Here is a 19,804-nt window from a genome sequence, read left to right on the forward strand (position 1 = left end):
ACTTTCACTTTTCACTTTCATGCACTGGAGAAGGAAATGGCAACCCACTCCAGTGTTCTTGCCTGGAGAATCCCAGGGACGGGGGAGCCTGGTGGGCTGCCGTCTATGGGGTTGCACAGAGTCGGACACGACTGATGCGACTTAGCAGCAGCAGCAGCAGCATGATGCATAAGTAAATTAAAGTGTCCTGAGCCATAAACCTAACCCTCATCCGTATTACCTGCACCTATCCACCCACAAGGTATCTATGAGTGGTTTCTGGGGATGGGAAGCAGGGAGGTGAGCAGAAAAAGCAGTGGTTTTTAACCTCTGTGAATTTAAATCTACCACCCCTGTGGGAAAAACATCAGCACAGCATGCTCTAGTTGGGTAGAGCATGTTAGCAGTGTCATCTCTGGTGCATGATGGATAGCACATAACTACCATTAAACCACCCTGGAAATGTATTGCCCTTAAGAATCAATATTATATTGCTAAGTTCTCGTTTTTCTTTTAAAATAAGTGACTGTTAATGTTAATAACATTGTTAATAACATATTAAAAATGTTAATAAGTTAATGTTAACCCCAGGCATAATAAAATTATAAGCTAACCTTTGTTTGTATCACTAATACTATAGTGGGAATCCATCCTTTTAAAACAAAGCCCAGGGTGGGGGGATATACCTTTTCTGCTTTAACAAGGATAACGTCATCAACATTTACAAGTGTATCTACCCTCCATTCCATGCTGCAGCCTCCACCTCCACAGAGCTTGTAGGGAAGGAAAATGTCCCCAGAATTCCACCTTAAATTTCCTGTTGCCACCCTCATAGGTTCAGAAATTTTCTTGCAAAACCTGCACCCTAAAGCCCCTACTTCACTCAGCTTCTTCTTTGCTCTTCTCTCATTTTCCTCCATTGAGTCTCAGGTCTGTCCTGAGTCACAGGCAAACATGTTGACTCTCTCAGGAAGTCTGCCAAAGTAACTACATATACATTTGTGCTTGAGAATCATTCTGTCTCACTGTTTATGGCAGCCAAACTCGGGCTAACACAACGATCTGCTTTTTTAAGGCACTTCCAGTTTCACTTCTAGTTCCTACCAGGCTTATGCCCCGCCCCAACGTAGCTCAGTCCCCACCTCGCCAGACCCAGGAAGTCAATTCTGCGGGCTGAAACCCAATTTGACTGGCCTCTCCCTTCTTAAAGAAATCTCAGAATCAAAATTTCTAAAGCCCCTTTTCAATTTGATAACTCTTCTTCCATAGAAAGGAAGTTTCTTGAATTGAATTTGGGCCTTGGGTTTTTAATTACACAGGATCAGGAAAAATAATATAACTATTTCATCAAACAATTCTATTTTGAAAGGAAACATGCTTACATCTCAAAAGTGGTATAAAAAGATTTTGGTAGGTAAAACTAGTTTGATTTCTACCCCCACCTCACACAGATGTTTGTTGATACCATTTATGTCAACTGAGAGAGAATTCTTTTTTTTTTTTAAAGACTTTGTTCTACCAAAAGCTAGACTCAGAGTATATACAATATTCTAGAGTCAAATTCTTACTTTAGTTTTAATTTCACAGACATTAATAACCTCATGAATTCCACACAGATTCACTTTAAGAAGGCACATCTTTTGACTTGTTGTCTTTGTTAGTTTTGGGTTTATTTGTTGTTGTTAGTTGCTGTTAAGCACACAATGGTAGCTTTTATTAAAAGTTAAAACTTAAAAATATCATGGAATAGTAATTTCTGTTTTCAACAATATATGCAGTTTTTAAAAGAAACATTGGATGATCAGATCTCAAGATTTCATGACTCATACTCTTCCTATATAACAAAGAGAGTCAACAATGTCTTTCATTAGAACCCCAAACATACTGTAACTATGTTCTGATATGTTCTGATAAGTTCTGATGCTAAGTTTCTTAAAGAAACGCAAACCAGAAACAGGGTGGAAATTCCTCAATTATCTGGATTTAATCAGCTTTTATTCTGCCTTAAAATGGCAACCCACTCCAGTATTCTTGCCTAGAGAATTCCATGGCCAGAGGAGCCTGGTGGGCTACAGTCCATGGGGTCACAGTCAGTCAGACATGACTAAGTGACTTTCAACAATAGAAACACTATCTTACTCCTATGAATTTTCATACTGCTTAGTAATTTGAAAGGAGAATTCATTTTCCTTTCCAGGTATCCATAAATGAAGTAGAAGAAAAAGACTGAGTTGGCAGTGCTCAACTCAAAAACATGCCATGTTCCAAAAGTCTGTAACTATCCTACCTGGTTGTGACCTCAGAATCCCACCTTCCCACAGAACATTTTCTAAATGGATGGCTCACCAGTGCCTATTAAGCCCATAATACAGATGAAATAATATTAAAAACACTGTAACTGCTTGAAAAAATTTAATCTCAGATTCCAAGTGTAGGCCAGCTAAAGACAATTTTTAACAAGCATACCAACTAAGTTAAGTAGTTTATTTGGGAACCACTATCCTACATTAGGGCTTCCCTCATAGCTCAGTAGGTAAAATGCCGGAGACCAGGGTCCTATTCCTGGGTCAGGAAGATCCTGTGGGGGGGAGAAAAAAAAAGGAAGATCCTATGGAGAAGGAAATGGCGACCCACTCCAATATTCTTGCCTGGAGAATCCCATGGACAGAGGAGCCTGGCAGGCTACAGTCCCTGGGGTTTCAAGAGTTGGACAGGACTTAATCACACCGCACCATCCTACATTATCTTCCCCAAATAATCTATTATGTCAGACAGCATCAACACAGCACCAGGCTCTCCAGCTGACGCCTGAAATATTCATATTTTATACCATTGAATAAAGGGACATGTTTATGCTTTAGCTTGTGACAAATCAAAGTTTATTATGGAAATTAAGAAGGCTAAAAAGAAGTCTAACATCCATTCTTGTACTAATTTCAGAGAGTGAAAATCCCACAAAAAGGTGGGATTCTGAGTAGGGCCAAATTTCTCCATGAGAAGTTTTGTATCTGCTTAAGGGACCAAACAAGCACCAAGTTAAAACCAGTGTTCAGCATCACAGAACATGGGAGATTTTCTAAGAAGCAATTTAAACATGCCTGATCTGAAGTAAACCCACTTCAATACAGGTACTCCTACTCCATGTTATGTGGGAAAAGAAATTAATTATAATAAATAATCCTAACACAAAAATTTAGAACTTAAAAAAGGGGGGAGGGGCATATTTCTCAGGAGGAGCAAAGGTAAAACTGGACCACAAATTCCCTTTAGTGGCCAAGACAGTAATCACCTTTGCTTATGTTCAATCTTGTTTCTTCATCTGCACAATAAGGATAATAAAAGCATCAATCTTAGAGGACTGTAGTGAAAATTAAATGAATTAATCCAGGTAAACCACTTAGAACAGAGCCTTGCACATAATAAGCACACAGTAAATGACCACTAGATATTAAAAAACTAGTATGATTTGGAAAAACTGGAGGAAGATAGGCATTCCAAGCTGAGGCAACAAAGGAATAGAGGTGAAAAAGTGATACACAAATACATGGACAACATGGTATTATACTTCCCTGTAGAATATCCATGAAGAACAGTAGCAACTGGAATAATGAAGACCCAATTATGCTGGCCTCAAATGCCAAACCAAAAAATATTTCTTTTTCTTATAAGGCAGTCACTTAAGTTTGTGATCTTATTAGATCTGTGCTTTAGCAATATTATCATGATTATATCATATCACTATTATTTATGCAATTTTGATGTTCTCTGCCCTTTTATTAGGGGTTAGCAGATCCAAAAAATTTGTTTGGTCAGCTAACACACAGTCAGAGTCTGTTGCTAAACTGTTTCATATCTGAATCAAATCTGAAATTCTCACTGTGTCTGGTATATAGTAGGCATTCAATAAATGTTTTATCATTACTTTTACTGGCCACCAGAGAGCAGTGAAGTAAACCATCAGAGGCTATTTGTATATATACTGTAAGAAATATGTACTATCAATGAAGCAAATGAAGTAACTGAGTAACAGTGGTAAAATATAAGTCACTGCTGAGCAATATATGTACCTAAAACAGGCAGGGGGTGGGAGTTGGAGGAAATCAACCTTACATTTCATTAAAAGCAGATAAAATGGAACCCTGTATATTTTCAAATCTCACAAAATTTAGCTGTTAAATGGGTACAGTGTTTTTAAGGATTATTTGGGCAATATCTTTGTATGGACTACCCAGTATTCTTAAGTGATGATAAATTTAAGGCAGATTTCCTCAAGATGTCTGTACTCCCACGTTCATCGCAGCATTATTCACAATAGCTAAGATCAAGACCCCAAGTGTCTGATGAATGAATGAATGGATGAAGAAGTTGGGTAAATGGATACAATGGAGTATTATCCGGCCATGAAGAAAAAAGGAAATCCTTCCATTTGCAAAAACATAGATATAACTGAAGGAAATAATGTAAAGTGAAATAAGCCAAACAGAGAAAGACAAATACTGTAAGATTTCACTTATATGCAGAATAAAAAAAAATTGTTTTTAAATTTAAAAAGTTGAACTGATAGAAACAAAGAGTAGAATGGTGGTTACCAGGGCCTCAGGAGTGGAGGAAATGAGATCCTGGCTGAAGGGCACAAGCTTTTAGTTATTAAGATCAGATCAGATCAGATCAGTCGCTCAGTCGTGTCCGACCCTTTGAGACCCCATGAATCGCAGCACACCAGGCCTCCCTGTCCATCACAAACTCCCGGAGTTCACTGAGACTCACGTCCATCGAGTCAGTGATGCCATCCAGCCATCTCATCCTCTGTCATCCCCTTCTCCTCCTGCCCCCAATCCCTCCCAGCATCAGAGTCTTTTCCAATGAGTCAACTCTTCACATGAGGTGGGCAAAGTACTGGAATTTCAGCTTTAGCATCATTCCTTCCAAAGACATCCCAGGGCTGATCTCCTTCAGAATGGACTGGTTGGATCTCCTTGCAGGCCAAGGGACTCTCAAGGGTCTTCTCCAACACCACAGTTCAAAAGCATCAATTCTTCGGCGCTCAGCCTTCTTCACAGTCCAACTCTCACATCCATACATGACCACAGGAAAAACCATAGCCTTGACTAGACGTACCTCTGTTGGCAAAGTAATGTCTCTGCTTTTGAATATGCTATCTAGGTTGGTCATAAGTTCAAAATAAAATAAGATAGGTAAGTTCTGAGGCTCTAATGTACAGCACGGTGACTACAGTTAATAGTACTATACTGTATGCCTGAAATTTGCTAAGAGAATAGATCTTAAGCATTCTCACCAAAAAAAAAAAGGTAGCTATGTGAGGTAATGAATGTGTTAATTAACCTGATCATTGTAATCATTTCACCGGGTAGACAAATATCAAACCATCATGTTGCACAGTTTAAATATGCACAATTTTATTTGTCAATAAAAATGGGGAAGGAGAAGAGAAAGAGAGGAATGGAAGAGGAGAAAGAAAGAAGTGTAAGAAACTAGTTAAAGTAATACACTAATAGCTAACATAGTAAAACAGGGTTCTCTAGAAGACTGATTGCAAACAGAGCTCAGAAGCGTATCATGACAGGATGGTTGATATAAGAGGTTACTAAGCACATTTTGTTGTTTAGTCACTAAGTTGTGTCAGACTCCTTTGCGACCCCATGGACCGTAGCCCACCAGGCCCTCTGTCTGTGAAATTTCCAAGGCAAGAATACTGGAGTGGGTTGCCATCTCCTCCCCCAGGGGATCTTCCCAACCCAGAGATCGGACCCACATCTCCTGCACTGGCAGGCAATTCTTTACCACTAAGCCACAAAGGAAGACCTACTAAGCACATATCCCTATATTAATTGATTTTTCTTCTGGTGGTGGTAGGGGAAAATCAGCTTCCCAAAATGTCAGTCAGTGCTAACTTTTAAAACTTAAAAGCAAACAGATTAGCAAGAGTCCCCCTGGATAGTAACTAAGTTATCTATTAGGCTTTCCTGGGCAGTCAATCATTCTGGCAACACAAACATAAAGCCAAGTAGGCCTGGATTTCTACATACCTTCTTCTAAAGTACTTTTCAGTTACAATTTTAGACTAGAGGGAAAAAAAGTTCTGGCTGTCTTGTGCTTTTTAAAGCTTCAAATATCTTGCAAGTATTAGAATTTAAAACCCTGAAAAGTATTCACTTAAACACATTCCCATCAGCATTACCAACAACGCTCCATTATCCATCATTTTGGTACTGTCTCCAGATGATTTTTAACCCCCTCCTGACTTCTCCCTAGCAACAAGGACTTGGAGACCATCTTTACCCTGCATGCCCCCATTACTTGGTTGTGCTTAAGGAATTGTAATTACAGTGATCCTTCCTTTAAAACATCCTCCAAGCACAAAGCCTTTTTGTATGATTAGGGGTGAGGGGGGCACCTTCCAGGCTCCACAACAAAGGGTGGGTGGTGGCAACATAAGAAGCAAGGAAAGAAGAGGAGCTGGGGCCATTCTGGTAGCCCTCGGGTCTGGTTCAATATTGTTTGAGGGATTTTACTCATGGGTGTCCAGCCCAAAGGTTCTGCAAAGCCTCTATACCCCTCCCATGAAGAGAGTAAAGGACAGGGCCTGTCATGACAGACAGATCACCACCAAGCCCAGAAGGAAGCATGAAAAGCAGGAGAAAAGAAAGCTGTGGCTGAAATATCCTCTTCTGTGCTGTTCTCGGTACTTCAGGTAATGAAGTCTCTGACAGTGACGCCATCATCCCATTAATCACTGGTGACCACCCAATAAGTGCTCATTCAAACATGTATTCAGGCATCAACAGAAATCTACACAAGAAGACAAATCTATTAAAATGAAAAAAAAAAAAAAAAAAAAAAGGTAGCCCAAAAGCCAAACAAAAATATTTTTGTTAATTATGAGTCCTATCTCCTAATTGCAAAAGTGATTATGAAATAATGCCCACCCTACTACTTCAGTCTAAGTCTTCAAAACCACTCACTTTCCAGCTCTGTAACAATAACACAGACTTTAACTGAAGATCAGTGAGCACCATCTGCAAACATTGAAATCAAAGATGCTGAGGCAGAACAGATACTGACAGGTAACTTTCGACTCAAGGAATATCCCAGAAGCACTACAAAATATTCTATTACTTGACTGCTTGTAGCTCTCTCTTCCATGTATGTATTTCTTCCTCTTTATCACTTCTTCCTTTCTATCAACAGGGTCAAATGGTCATATCAAAACTTATACACTCTCCCTCATTTGTATGCGTATTTTATCATAAAAGCAGACAATGCAGTGATAGCCTTCCATGACTGGAAGGAGCTGCTGTTAAAGGCTAACACAATAATCCCACCATTCTCCTCCATCTGCCCAACATCACTCTGGTTAACTGCCAAAGCAGTCCCTAGAATAGCACTAATATCCATTTAAAATAAAAACAGGGAAAAAAAAAACCTGAAACTGCTTCGGGTAAGAATTGTTTATTCTCCTTGTATGGACAGAAGACTACTTTTATTAAACATTTTCGGTTTTATTTGCATACATTTTTTTAAAAAAATTTTAAGACAGCAGCAAAAGCACAATGGTACCCTCTATCCATTACCCTCAATCACGTTTAAAAATAATAATAAAAACAGCAACAGAAACCATTTCAAATTGTACCTCTTGAGCCCGCAGAACAGCACTCTTCCATGACAACTGCTCTGAAAAACACACTGCCATTATTTGCAGAAGCAGTAGGAAGTCCAGTCTGGTCCTTGGTTCAGCACTCCCCCTTCCTCTCCAAGAAAAAATGAAACAGCAGGAAACGTAAACAACCACTTAATGGAAAATACAAATGGGTAAATATTTTCCAAACTGGCTAAAAAGCCTCAGGTCCTAAGAAATTCAGGAATGCTAGTGTAGAGAGAAATAGGAAGAGAAAAAAATAGCACTGAATTTCCCCCTCAAAATGAGCACTATATGAATGCAAGAGCAAATGTGGCACACAGCTACTTTCTCTCCTTCGCTTACCAGATGCTTCTGTCTTTTCAATGACTTCTCATTGTCTTTCCATAAATAATGGTATTTTTCAAATTGTTTATTCTGTACACATTTCTCTACACCCATAACAAATTTTACAATTTTGAGCTGAACTCTTTGGTTCAACTGAGCTTGGTAATGAAGAGGCAGGGGTAAGTCCCTTCCCATGAGAAGCTCACAAGAAGAAAACTCTTGCGGAGAGCCAGGACCAACAGTGACCAGCCCTATCCGCAGAGCCTGTGATGAGTATAGACAGATAACAGCTTGAACAACAGTCCAAAGCCGCAGGGCCATGCTAGTTCAAAGAGCACCTTTATGAGGATCAGAAAAGGCTGTCCAACTACGGGGACACAGTTCCACACATGGCATCTTGGTAAGTGGAGCACAAAATGGGTTTGTACTCCCACTTGAAGAACAAAACAAGTGTCCTGGGCTGAGCATAAGTTATACAACCCTGTATCAGCAGCCCTACAAAAGTGTACCTGGGGCAAAACTGCACCTCTAAAATAGGTTTCCAAAAAGAACTTCACCAATGGCAAACAGGCATTTCACATATTTCATCACCAGAAATCTTCACACGGTAATATAAATTCATTCATAAACTTATTAGGACTAGAGGAAAAGGGTCTAGAAAGAAGGAAAAGTAGCAAATTTGGGAGAAAGGAAACTCTTCTGTCTAGAGCAATAATGAGTTGTTCCTAAAGCCCCTAATCTTTGACTACAGGTTCAAATAACTGAACTTTAAAATGCATGTGCTAAGTTAAAACACTCAATCACTATCATCTACAGAGAAAGGCAAGATCACATACATTTACCTCTAGGGGCTTACTTTCTCCAATTTGCTAGTTTTCCTTCTCAGTCAGACACTATTTTGCCTCTACACTAACTATAAAACTATATATAGTGATACGTGTGGTTAAAGTTTGTAAAACCCGATAAAGAGCCCTAGTAGGTGGTGGACCTCTTGGATACCTGCATGAAAGTAAGAGGAATAGACAACCCAGATTATGAAGGGTTTAACATCCAATGGCTTCCAACCCTATCATTCTTTTATGCCCTGCAAAAGAGCTAAATATCTCATGGGTCCAAATTAGTCCCAGTCATGCAGGAGCAGCAACAGAAGGCAGTCCAGGGGACAGGCTGGGCAAAGCTGAGAAGGACCACAGCCTAGAGTTAGAAGAAAGCTAAGGCAGTGGTCTCAAACTCCAGTGTGCATCAGAATCTACAAGGGAACATGTTCAGAATCAGATTTCTGGGTCCCTCCCTACATCTGATGGATGAAAATGTCCTGGCACACTCATATTTTGACAAAGCTCAAACTGCTGACCTAGGTCTACCAGAAAGTTTAGAAAGACTGGGAAATCCTCCACGTGCCTTATCAGCTGTTACAAAATAAAAGTCATCCATCACAAAACTAGGCTTTGCAGGTCAAAAAGGGGTGAGAAAAAGATCACCAGCCAGCATGCCTAACCAGCTGTGCAGGGCTGGAGCCTGCAGCCAGACTTTCATTATTATGGCACAAAACCCCTGTGCTATGTAAACAAGAAATTGTTTTGCATGTGAGAAATATTTCAAACATCTGAAAAAAATTTAAAACAATAAAATGAATTTCCCTGTATCCTACATTAAAGATAAGCAAATCTTAATTTGCAATTGTCTGATTGAGATTTAATAACAGAATACTAGATATAATTAAAGCCCTCTGTGTGTCCCTCTGTGTACTGACCAATTCCATTCCTCATCCACTCTTACGAGATAACCACTTCTCTGAATTTGGTGTTGCTACCATGAATGTTTTTATACTATTACTACATATGTACACACATACAGGGGGCTTCCCAGATGGCTCAGTGATAAAGAATCCGCTTGCCAATGCAAAAGACACAGGTTCAATTCTTGGTTCGGGAAGATCCCCTGGAGGAGGACATGGCAACTCACTCTAGTATTTCTCCCATGGACAGAGCAGCCCGGCAGGCTGCAGTCCATGGGGTCATAGAGTTGGATACGACTGAGCACACACAGACACAGAAAATATTACTGTGTATGTTTTCAGGTTTTATGCAAGTGGAAACATTCTCTAATAACTCTTCTGTTACTTGCTCACCCACCCCATATTATGTTAAGATTCAACCATTTTAATGCATGCAGCTACAGTTTATTTTTCACAGTGCTATAATACTCAATTGTGTGGGACTATCTTAACAATTTATGTATTTCCCTGTTGGTGGACATTTAAGCAGCAATGAACATTCTTGTACTTATTTTCTTGGACAAGTGTGCAAAGATTTCTTAAAGTATATACCCAAAAATGGGCATTTTAGGTAAATAAGTTTGTCTGCCCTCCTTCAACCAGACATCATGTTACTCTCCTGATGGCTGTATTTATTTACATTCCCACTAGCAGTATATAGATGATTTCCTCACAATCTCACTAATACTTGATTATCATAGCATTTAATTTTTGCCAATCTGATAAGTGTGAAATGGCATCTCAATGATGTTTCAATTTACATTTCCCTGATTTTAAGTTTTTGACAAGTAAATTTTCATGCTCTTATGTTATCTGTCAAATAGGTTTTTCTCAGTTTTCTAAAAAAAAATGTAACCATCTTTTCTGAACCAGGGGAGCTGTTCCCAAAGAACCTTGCCAACAGCCACCACAACTGGAAAGCTGAGGTGCAGGAGGGCAGCAAGAAAACAGCTGACTTAAACAAGGAATCATCCTGGACAAAGGGCCCTAATTAACGCATTTGCTAATTAGTCTTTCTCTACACTCTTTTGTCAAGCCTTACTTCCATGACAATACTATGGGCCTGCCTTAGAAGCCGACAGAGAATGGGGGTGGGGAGCAGAACAGCTAAAACATTTATGTAAAAGTACTTAAAACAGTCTTTATACAAAGAAAATGAAGTGATTGCCTACCAATACCTATTACTCAACCCTTTAAGACACCATCCTCCTCTAACAGACTCCTTTCAAGCTCTATATCTTTGGCTCCCTCTCTGAAACAGTCCCATCTTTTTCTCGACACTAGACACTGTCTCCCTCCCTTCAGCAACCCTTTTATTTCCCTTCCCCCACAATGACAAAATACCCTCTCCTTTTCCCCCATTCCACAGCTTCTATTTTCTCGCTCCACGGGACCCTCCTCTATCTTTGTCACCTCTAGAACCCCAAGTTCCTTTCCAAGATGTATCTACAATAAAAACAACCCACTCGAAAGAGAAACGGGAATCCCAAGGGGTACACGGCCCTGTTCCATACCAGGCAGGCGGGTGTGACTAGTCCCGACCCTCTCACTTCCTTCCCCCTTTCATGCCCAGGACAGCTGTTCTTTCTCTGAGGGTTACCCAAGTGTGACAGGTCCAGACCACCAGGGAAAACCTCACTTGGTTTTTCTGTAGCAGAAACGCCTTTACGAGGGTCATATATACACTTGTTTGGGGCATGAACGAAACTCGGGCCGTTTCATGGAAAAGACACCTTACGAGCCTCTCCACAAAAGCAAGCAGGCCTCCCTCCTATTAATTCCAGCTGGACTGGTTTAATCTGTGCAGTGGTGGGGAAGGTGGCCTGGCAGAGACCAAATGGTCCCCGCGATTAGAAGTTTCCGAAGCTCTGACCCACTCACTCAAGAAAGCCCTCTTCCCCGAGAGCACCACCTCACAGGAGTCTCTCCTCCTGCGGATCCCCAAATCGACTCCCCAGCACACCACCAAGCCCCCAAATCCGCCGCCGCTCCGCCGTCCCAGCCCGCAACAGATGCTTCCTCCTAAACTAGCCCCAAAACGCCGGGTGGGCGTGCCTGGGGACGGGCCTAGCGCCCCCTCCTCCGCGATCAATCTCAGTTCTTCGGAACTGGGGGCTCTTCCTCCTTCCAGCGCCCCCTACTCGGGGCCCGGGCCAGCCCAGAGTGGCCCTGGGTCCCAGCCAGGCTACGACTCTCGCCGGCTATGTGACCTTGGGCAAGTCACTTCCCCCAGTAAGCCTCAGTTTCCTCCTCCGCCCAGCGGAGACCTGGAGAGGTCCTGCCCTGCCCACTCTTGGGGGGGCGGGGGGGAGGAAGGGGGCGGTTAGCAACTGGGTGGGAAAACGCTTTGTGAGCCGCTCGGCACAGCGAGGACGCAAGACTCCCAGGGGCTCCGGGGCCGGACAAACCTGACCCGGACAACGCTCCACCCACTCCGTGGGGCCGGGCGGCTGGACCGCACGCCTCTGCCCACCCCCATCCCCGGGATCAACCCACGCCCCTCCCCGCCTGGCCCGCTCCTGGACCCCGTACCTGCTCCCGGGGCTCGGCCGCAGGCGCCGCCACCCTGGGCGCCCGGCCGGAGAGGCCCGTGGCCCGGAGGGCTGAGGCGGCCGGCGGCAGGGGGCTCGAGCCGGGGCGGCGGGGCGCGCAGGCGGCGCGGGGGCCCGAGCTCGGCGGGGCCCGGCCTGGGAGACGACGACTGAGGCTGGAAGTGCGCGGCGGCCGCGGCTGCTGAGGCGGCGGCGGCGGCGACCGCGGCGGCGGCGCTTCCGCTCATGGCGGGGCCGCGGGCAGCGGCTCCGGCTGCGACTCGACTCCGGCGCGGCAGGCACTGGCTGGGCCCCGGCCGGCAGCAGCAGTGGCGGTGGCGGCGACAGAGGCGGCTCCCGGAGGGGGAGGAGGAGGAGCCGGGAAGCGGCAGCGGCGGCGGAGGGGGCGGGGACGCGGAGGGGGGGCGGGGACGCAGCGCCGCAGCAGCCAATGGGCGGCGGGCTCCTCCGCAGACCTAGGCTCCGGGGCTGGGCGGGCGGCACCGTGGGGCATCCTCTGCCGCTGCCGCTCGGTGAGGCGGGGAGGCTGAGGGCCGCCTGCCGGGAGAGCCCAGCTTCGGGGGCTGCTCCGCCCCCGGTCCGCCTCCGGGGCGCGGCTGCGGGCCTCCGGGGCCAGGCCTCCAGCGACCCAGGCCCGGGTGCACCTGGGCTCCGTCGCGGCTGCCTCTGGCGCCGGCACTGGCTCCTGCGAGTTTGCCCGGGGCTTGGCCCGGGTAGCTGCTGCCCGCCAGCGCTCCCGCCCGTAGGCTCCCATTCCATGGGTTGTGCCGCCTTGGCCTCCTTCCTCCACCTCTTCCCACACTAGAGCACAGCCTCCTCTCCTCTCCCTCTCTTGGCTGTTTTCTCAAAGTTTTTCCTTTTCAGAAACTTAGGACAGAAACTCTCCCTTCTCTTCTTGGGCTGTATCTCAGTGATGAATCAATCCCTGCGGACCCAGAGAGGGTAACAGACGCAGAAACGAAACGGATGGAGGTGTGCTGCCTTCTTTGAATCTAGAGACCCATCTTGAATTATGAGCAGAAGCCAAAAATCTGGCTCAGCCCTGGCCCCTCGCCCCTTTTCTGACTTTCTCTTCCTCCTTCCTACTTTAAACGCCCTTGTTGTTAAAAGACTTGCAGGAAGCCATCCAACTCGGCTGGGCCTAGTCTCAAAAGGAGAGGCTGTGCGGTGCAGAAAGGCTTTTGAGTTGTGCTGAGAGCTTTTTTTATTAGAGAAGAATTCCGCAGATTCATGCCCCCTTGCTCCCTCCTCTTCTTGGATGTGATGTTAGTTACTGAACCCATTTTCCTTTCATGTTTCTCTGACTTTCATATCAAAGCCATAGGGGAGCAAAATAATCTCAGTCATGTACTAGAAGTGCCTCTAAGTACAGCCATTTGGGTGAGGGTGCAACTAAACTGCTGAATAGATCATTTCTGTATTGTCCTCGGCCTTTCCTCACATGCAGCCACCAACTGGGGACTGAGCAGGGAGAGAGAGAGCTGCAAGTTGACAAGGCACAGTGCTACAGTGGCGGCTGGCTGGGTGAGAGAAGTGCAGATGAATCTTTGGCAACAGGCATTTTGAATTCCACCCTAACACTTAATGAAGTGTGTGATCTTTTCATTTATACAATCATGACCAATGCTAGACTCTAAAGCCCTAACGATAAACATACAGTCCAGGCCTTTAAAGAGTCTACAGTCTCCTTGGAGGTTGATGAGACACATTCTTAAAAGTAAAGAATGTAAGGATGAGTAGGAGTTTACCAGGTGGAGCAAATTGGAGGAAAGTGGACTGGGAAGATGTTAAAGTTACAATTAGCTAAAGGACCTAGTATTATCTGAATCCCACCCTTAACTTTCTGGTCATAGAGGAGGCAGGTAACATATTACTAGCTGGGTTTGGTCCCAATGTCTACTGTAGAATGCCCGTAAGCTATTGCATTCTTATCTCTCTCTCTCTTTTTTTTTAATAGTTTTTTTTTTTTTAATGTATTTATTTGGCAGCATCAGGTCTTAGTTATTGCACGTAGGATCTTTGGATCTTTCGTTGGGCCACATGGACTCTCTAGTTGTGAAGTGGGGGCTCAGTGATTGTGGCACCTGGGCTTAGTCGTTCCAAGGCACGTGGGATCTTAGTTACCCAGTTGGGGAACTGATTCTTAGCCAGTGGACCTCCAGGGAAGTCCCTCTTATCACCTTTGATAGATCTCACAGCCTTGCATGAAATCAGGCCTATTTCCACTACAAAGTCCAAGCTCCAGTTGCAACTCTTACATCTTCAGTTGGTCAAATATTTTGTACACTATCCCTAGAAGAAAAAAGGCAGGAAAGCAGTTTAACCCAGTAATCAAAGGCGCCAATTGAGGCTTCATTGCAGGCCAGGAAGAAACAAGGGAGAGGGCCAGGCTAGGCCCTGGGCCTCCTCATCTTGCCAGTTAAGGGATGCAAAAGAGAGAATGGATGACATCCATGTGTTCTGTGACCTTTATCTCTGAAAATTTCTGTCCTCCAGCAATGATCAGGAAAGGAGATGAGTATGATGTATTCAGGAAACCACAAGTTTAATAGGGCTGGAACACAGCCTGGGTAGAGAGTTGAGAGAGAGATCAGACAAGAGAATTAACAGGAGACCAGAAGACCATAAAAAATCTTGAGTGCATCTGAACTTAACCCAAGTAACTAAAGAGCACTATTGAAGGGTTTAGTGAGAGTGACATGGTCAGATTCAATTTTGGAAAGACTCTGGCTGCTGTGTAGAAAATAGGTTGGAAGGGAATAAGAAGAGAGGTGATAAAACCAACTAAAAAGTTATCCTATCAGACAAAAGATGAAAGTGACCCAAACTGAGGCAGAGATGATAGGAATAGAGAGATATTAAGGTGGTAACAGAGAAGGCAATGGCAACCCACTTCAGTACTCTTGCCTGGAAAATTCCATGGGCGAAGGAGCCTGGTAGGCTGCCGTCCATGGGGTCACTAAGAGTCGGACACGACTGAGCAACTTCACTTTCACTTTTCACTTTCATGCATTGGAGAAGGCAATGGCAACCCACTCCAGTGTTCTTGCCTGGAGAATCCCAGGGACGGGGGAGCCTGGTGGGCTGCAGTCTATGGGGTCACACAGAGTCGGACACGACTGAAGCAACTTAGCAATAGCAACAGCAAAGGTGGTAAATTCACCAAGACATAGATAGCTATTGAAAAAGGTGAAAGAGAATCAAAGATGACAGAGATTTTTGGCTTGGGCAACTGGGTGAGAGTGGTGCCATTCCTGAAGGTGGGGAATCCTGGATGGGGAACAGAGAACTATATCTTGGTTAAATCAGTTTATTTTTCTAACCCTCACTCTCCTATTCATATAAGGCAGAAGAGCTGAGGAAATTATCTAAACTCACTACTAGACTATTACTGAAGTCCTTCTAAGATTGGTACCCAGAGACTTACAAAGAGAGGCAAGATAGCAGAATTGCCCTTTTCACTTTTTATTTCCATTTTGGTTTATTATGGTAAAATATATATATATATATATATATATATATATATGTAACTTTATCATTTTAATAATTTTCAGGTGTACAATTCAGTAGCATTAGCTACTATTAATATCTTAGTTTGAGCTGCCATTACAAAATACCACAAGCTCAGGGCTTCCGTGGTGATCCAGTGGTTAAGAATCCACTTGGAATACAAGGGACACCAGTTCGATCCCTGGTCCAGGATCCCACATGCCTCAGAGCAACTAAGTCCATGAGCCAGAAGTACCGGAGCCCGTGCACCTAGAGCTCATGCTCTGCAACAATAGAAGCCACCACAATGAGAAGCCCAAGCACCGCAACGAAGAGTAGCCCTACTCCCCGCAACTGGAGAAAGCCCAAATGCAGCAAAGAAGATCCATCATGGCCAAGAACTAACTAAATAAATCCTCTTTAAAAATCCTTTAAAAATACCATAGGCTGGTGGTTTAAACAAAAGAAACTTATTTTCTCACAATTCTGGAGGCTAAACATCCAAGATCAACATGCCATCATGGTCAGTTTCTGGTGAGAGCTCCCTTCCTAGCTTGTAGATGGCTGACTTCCTACTGTGTCTTTACATGGTGGGGAGAGAAAGAGAGCAAACTCCCTGTTGTCCCTTCTTGTTGTTGTTATTGGTCAGTTGCTCAGTCATGTCCAACTCTTTGCAACCCCATGGACTGTAGCCCGCTAGGTCCCTCTGTCCGTGGGATTTCCCAGGCAAGAATACTGGAGTGGGTTGCCATGTCCTCCTCCAGGGGATCTTCCCAACCTAGGGATTGAAGCTGCACCTCCTGCATTGGCAGGTGGATTCTTTTATTATTATTATTTTAATTGAAGGATAATTGCTTTACAGAATTTTGTTGTTTTCTGTCAAACATCAAGATGAATCAGCCAAAGGTGTACATATGTCCCCTCCTTCTTGAACCCCCTCCCATCTCCCTCCCCATCCCAGCCCTCTAGGTTGATACAAAGCCCCTGTTTGAGTTCCCTGAGTCACAAAGCAAACTCCCATTGGCTATTTCTTTTACATGTGGTAATATAAGTTTCCATGTTACTGTCTCCATACATCTCACCCTCTCCTCCACGCACCTCCCCCCACAACCGCCTGACCCTGTGTCCATGAGTCTGTTCTCTGTGTCTGTTTCTCCATTGCTGACAGGCAGACTCTTTACTGCTGAGCCACCAGGGAAGCCCCTGTATCCCTTTTTATAAGGGCATTAATCTCATCTTGAGGGTCCTACCTTCAAGACCTCAAAACCTAAAATCTCCCCAAGGCCCCATCTACAAATGCTATCACACTGGGAGGTTAGGACTTCAATATATGAATGGGGGAATGCATAATTCAGTTCATAGCAACTACATTCACAATATTTTTCAAACATCACCACCATCCATTTCCAGAACTTTTCCATCATCCCAAACAGGATCTCTGCATCTATTAAACTAGCTCTCCAATTCTCCCTTCCCCCAGTCCCTGGTACCTCTATTCTACTTTCTGTCTCTATGAATTTACCTATTCTAAATACCTCATACAATATTTGTCCTTTGGGGTCTGGCTTATTTCACTCAGTGTAATGTTTCACAGTTCAAACCTGCCATAGGATGTATCAGAATTTCATTTCTTTTTAAAGCTGAATAATACTATATTGTATGTATACATCACATTTTCTTTATCCATTCATCCATTAGTGGATATTTATGTTGCTTTCACCTTTGGCTATTGTGAATAATATTGCTATGAACATTGATGTACAAGTATTTGCTTGAGTCCCTGTTGAATTCCACGTTAGAGTGGAATTGCTGCATCATACGGTAATTCTATATTTAACTCTTTGAGGAACCACCAAACTGTTTTCTACAGTGGCTACAACATTTTACATTCCCATCAGCCATGCACAAAGTTTCCAATTTCTCTACATCCTCATCGACACTTGTTATTTTCCATTTTTTCTTTCTTATATTAGCCTAGCCATCCTAATGGATGTGAAGTGGTATCTCATTGTGGTTTTGATTTGAATTTCCCATTTCACTTTCAAGGCCACCATGTCTATTACTTGTATTTGTTTTCCAACTTGGTTTGCAAAAGTTTGGGGTGGGGATATCAACAGAGGAGGGAGATGGTAAGAAAATAATGAAAGAGTTATTTCCTGGAAATTATAGACTTCTAATAGTACGTAAAACAAAGAGAAGAGCAAGACAGTCTTGGCTACAATGCAGAATAACACCCTGCAGCCTTAGCAGCTGAAGGATTCCAGATGAATGACAGTGACAGTCATAACCACAGCCAGTAAAGGCAGTGGAAATAGCAACACCAAGTGGAAAGGGCTGGAGCATGAGATGATGAATTTCAATACGAATACCACGTGACTATACATGTTCACAGACACATGACAAACGCCTGTGAAACACCTCTGAGGTTGCCCTGAAGCACCTGGGGATGTGTATTTAAGTATGGGCGAGGGCAAAAGAATACACGTCGAGTATTTTTCTCACTGTAATAACACTAATATGCGTTAGTTTCTATTTCCTTAGGCTAGATTTCTAAAAGTAGAATTGCTAGGTCAATGTTTTTAAAATTTTACTTTCCAGAATGATTGTAGTGGCAATTTGTTTATATGGTCTTTTATTTATTTTTACTTAAATGGAGGGGGTTGACTCAATCCTCTTCCTCACTTGCAAAGCCTCTCACATTGCTTTATTTAGTTATTATTCTCTTTTTTCCATATTTTCCAATCTCATCCCCCTTTCTCACCATAGGAAATCGTTCCAGTCTGTCTAGTGTACATCCTTTTGTCTGAAGATGTCTATTTGTAATGTGTATCATTGTTTTAGACACATATGTTTTTTCCTTATATAAGTAATAGTATAATTTTTTTTTCTTCCTGCAGTAACATGTTTTTATGATCTAGTCTACTGCTTATAATTACTGCATTATACTCCATCCACCACATTTTGCCCATAATTTCAGTTATGGGCATGTAAATTATCTCCCAACTCCCCACAACCAAAAACAATACTGCTATGAATATCTTCATATTTTCCTTCCATGCATGCTCAGTCATGTCTGACTGTTTGTGACCCCATGGACTGTAGTCCACCAGGCTCCTCTGTCCATGGGATTCTCCAGGCAAGAATAATGGACTGGGTTGCCATTTCCTCCTCCAGGGGATCTTCCCGACCCAAGATTTGAACCCACGTCTCCTGTGTCTCCTGCATCTCCTGTGTCCACTGCACTGGCAGACTGATTCTTTACCCCTGAGCCACCTGATACCTATATGAATATCTTTATGTGCCATTATTGGGACCTGTGAGAATTTGGGAGGTGTTACATATTCAGCAGCAGAATTGAATATTTTATAGTTTTTTTCTCCTTTATATACCTTTGATTTTCATTTTTTGATTATTGATAAAGATAAATTGTGCATGTGTGTGTGTATTTTTAACCACTGTGTACTTCCAGGAGTTTTCTTACCACATCCTTAGCCCTACCCTCCATTGCTTCTTTGAAGGCTAATTTACTTTGTAAAATTGATTGTAACACATTGAATAAATGTGATACATGAGTCCACACATGAATTCATAATGATACTCAAAGAGAGAAAGAGAGAAAGGAGAAAAAAATTCATTTGCCACCAATGGAAATACTATAACACCAACTCCTTTGTCAGGAAATTGATAATTAAAGAGAAAGAATGAAGCATTTAATCTGCCTTTTTTGGAAGAAATTAGGCTCAGTCCCAATTGATGAGGGAAAACTCTTCTTTATGGAACAATGTCAACTAATAAACGTAGGACTGATAAAATTAGAAAATTACCATTTTTCAATCTCCAATAAGATAATTGATTCAGGCAAGGATCATCAGTGAATGTGAAACTATTAGAAAAAGGAAAAAAGAAAAAAAAACAATCTACCTTTGTATCAATTTCCTTCCACTCACTTGCCCTAGAACACTTCCAATTTGCCTGCTGCTCCCACCATTCTGTTGAAACTGAAATGCTTGAAAGACAATGGTG

At 43.1% G+C, this 19,804-nt stretch overlaps 1 protein-coding gene across 1 annotated transcript in view; it reads right to left on the bottom strand.

Annotated features, from left to right (window-relative positions):
• Positions 1-12,570, bottom strand: part of RNF38 (ring finger protein 38) — a 121,161-nt gene extending 108,591 nt beyond the window's left edge. Inside the window, exon 1 of the mRNA XM_055578538.1 lies at positions 12,273-12,570. Coding sequence (XP_055434513.1) covers positions 12,273-12,519 — 247 coding nt within the window. The 5' untranslated portion in view covers positions 12,520-12,570. The remainder of the gene's footprint in view (positions 1-12,272) is intronic.
• Positions 12,571-19,804: the final 7,234 nt, after the last annotated feature.

This window comes from Bubalus kerabau, chromosome 4 (assembly GCF_029407905.1).
Source record: "Bubalus kerabau isolate K-KA32 ecotype Philippines breed swamp buffalo chromosome 4, PCC_UOA_SB_1v2, whole genome shotgun sequence".
In the NCBI taxonomy this organism is placed as follows: domain Eukaryota; kingdom Metazoa; phylum Chordata; class Mammalia; order Artiodactyla; family Bovidae; genus Bubalus; species Bubalus kerabau.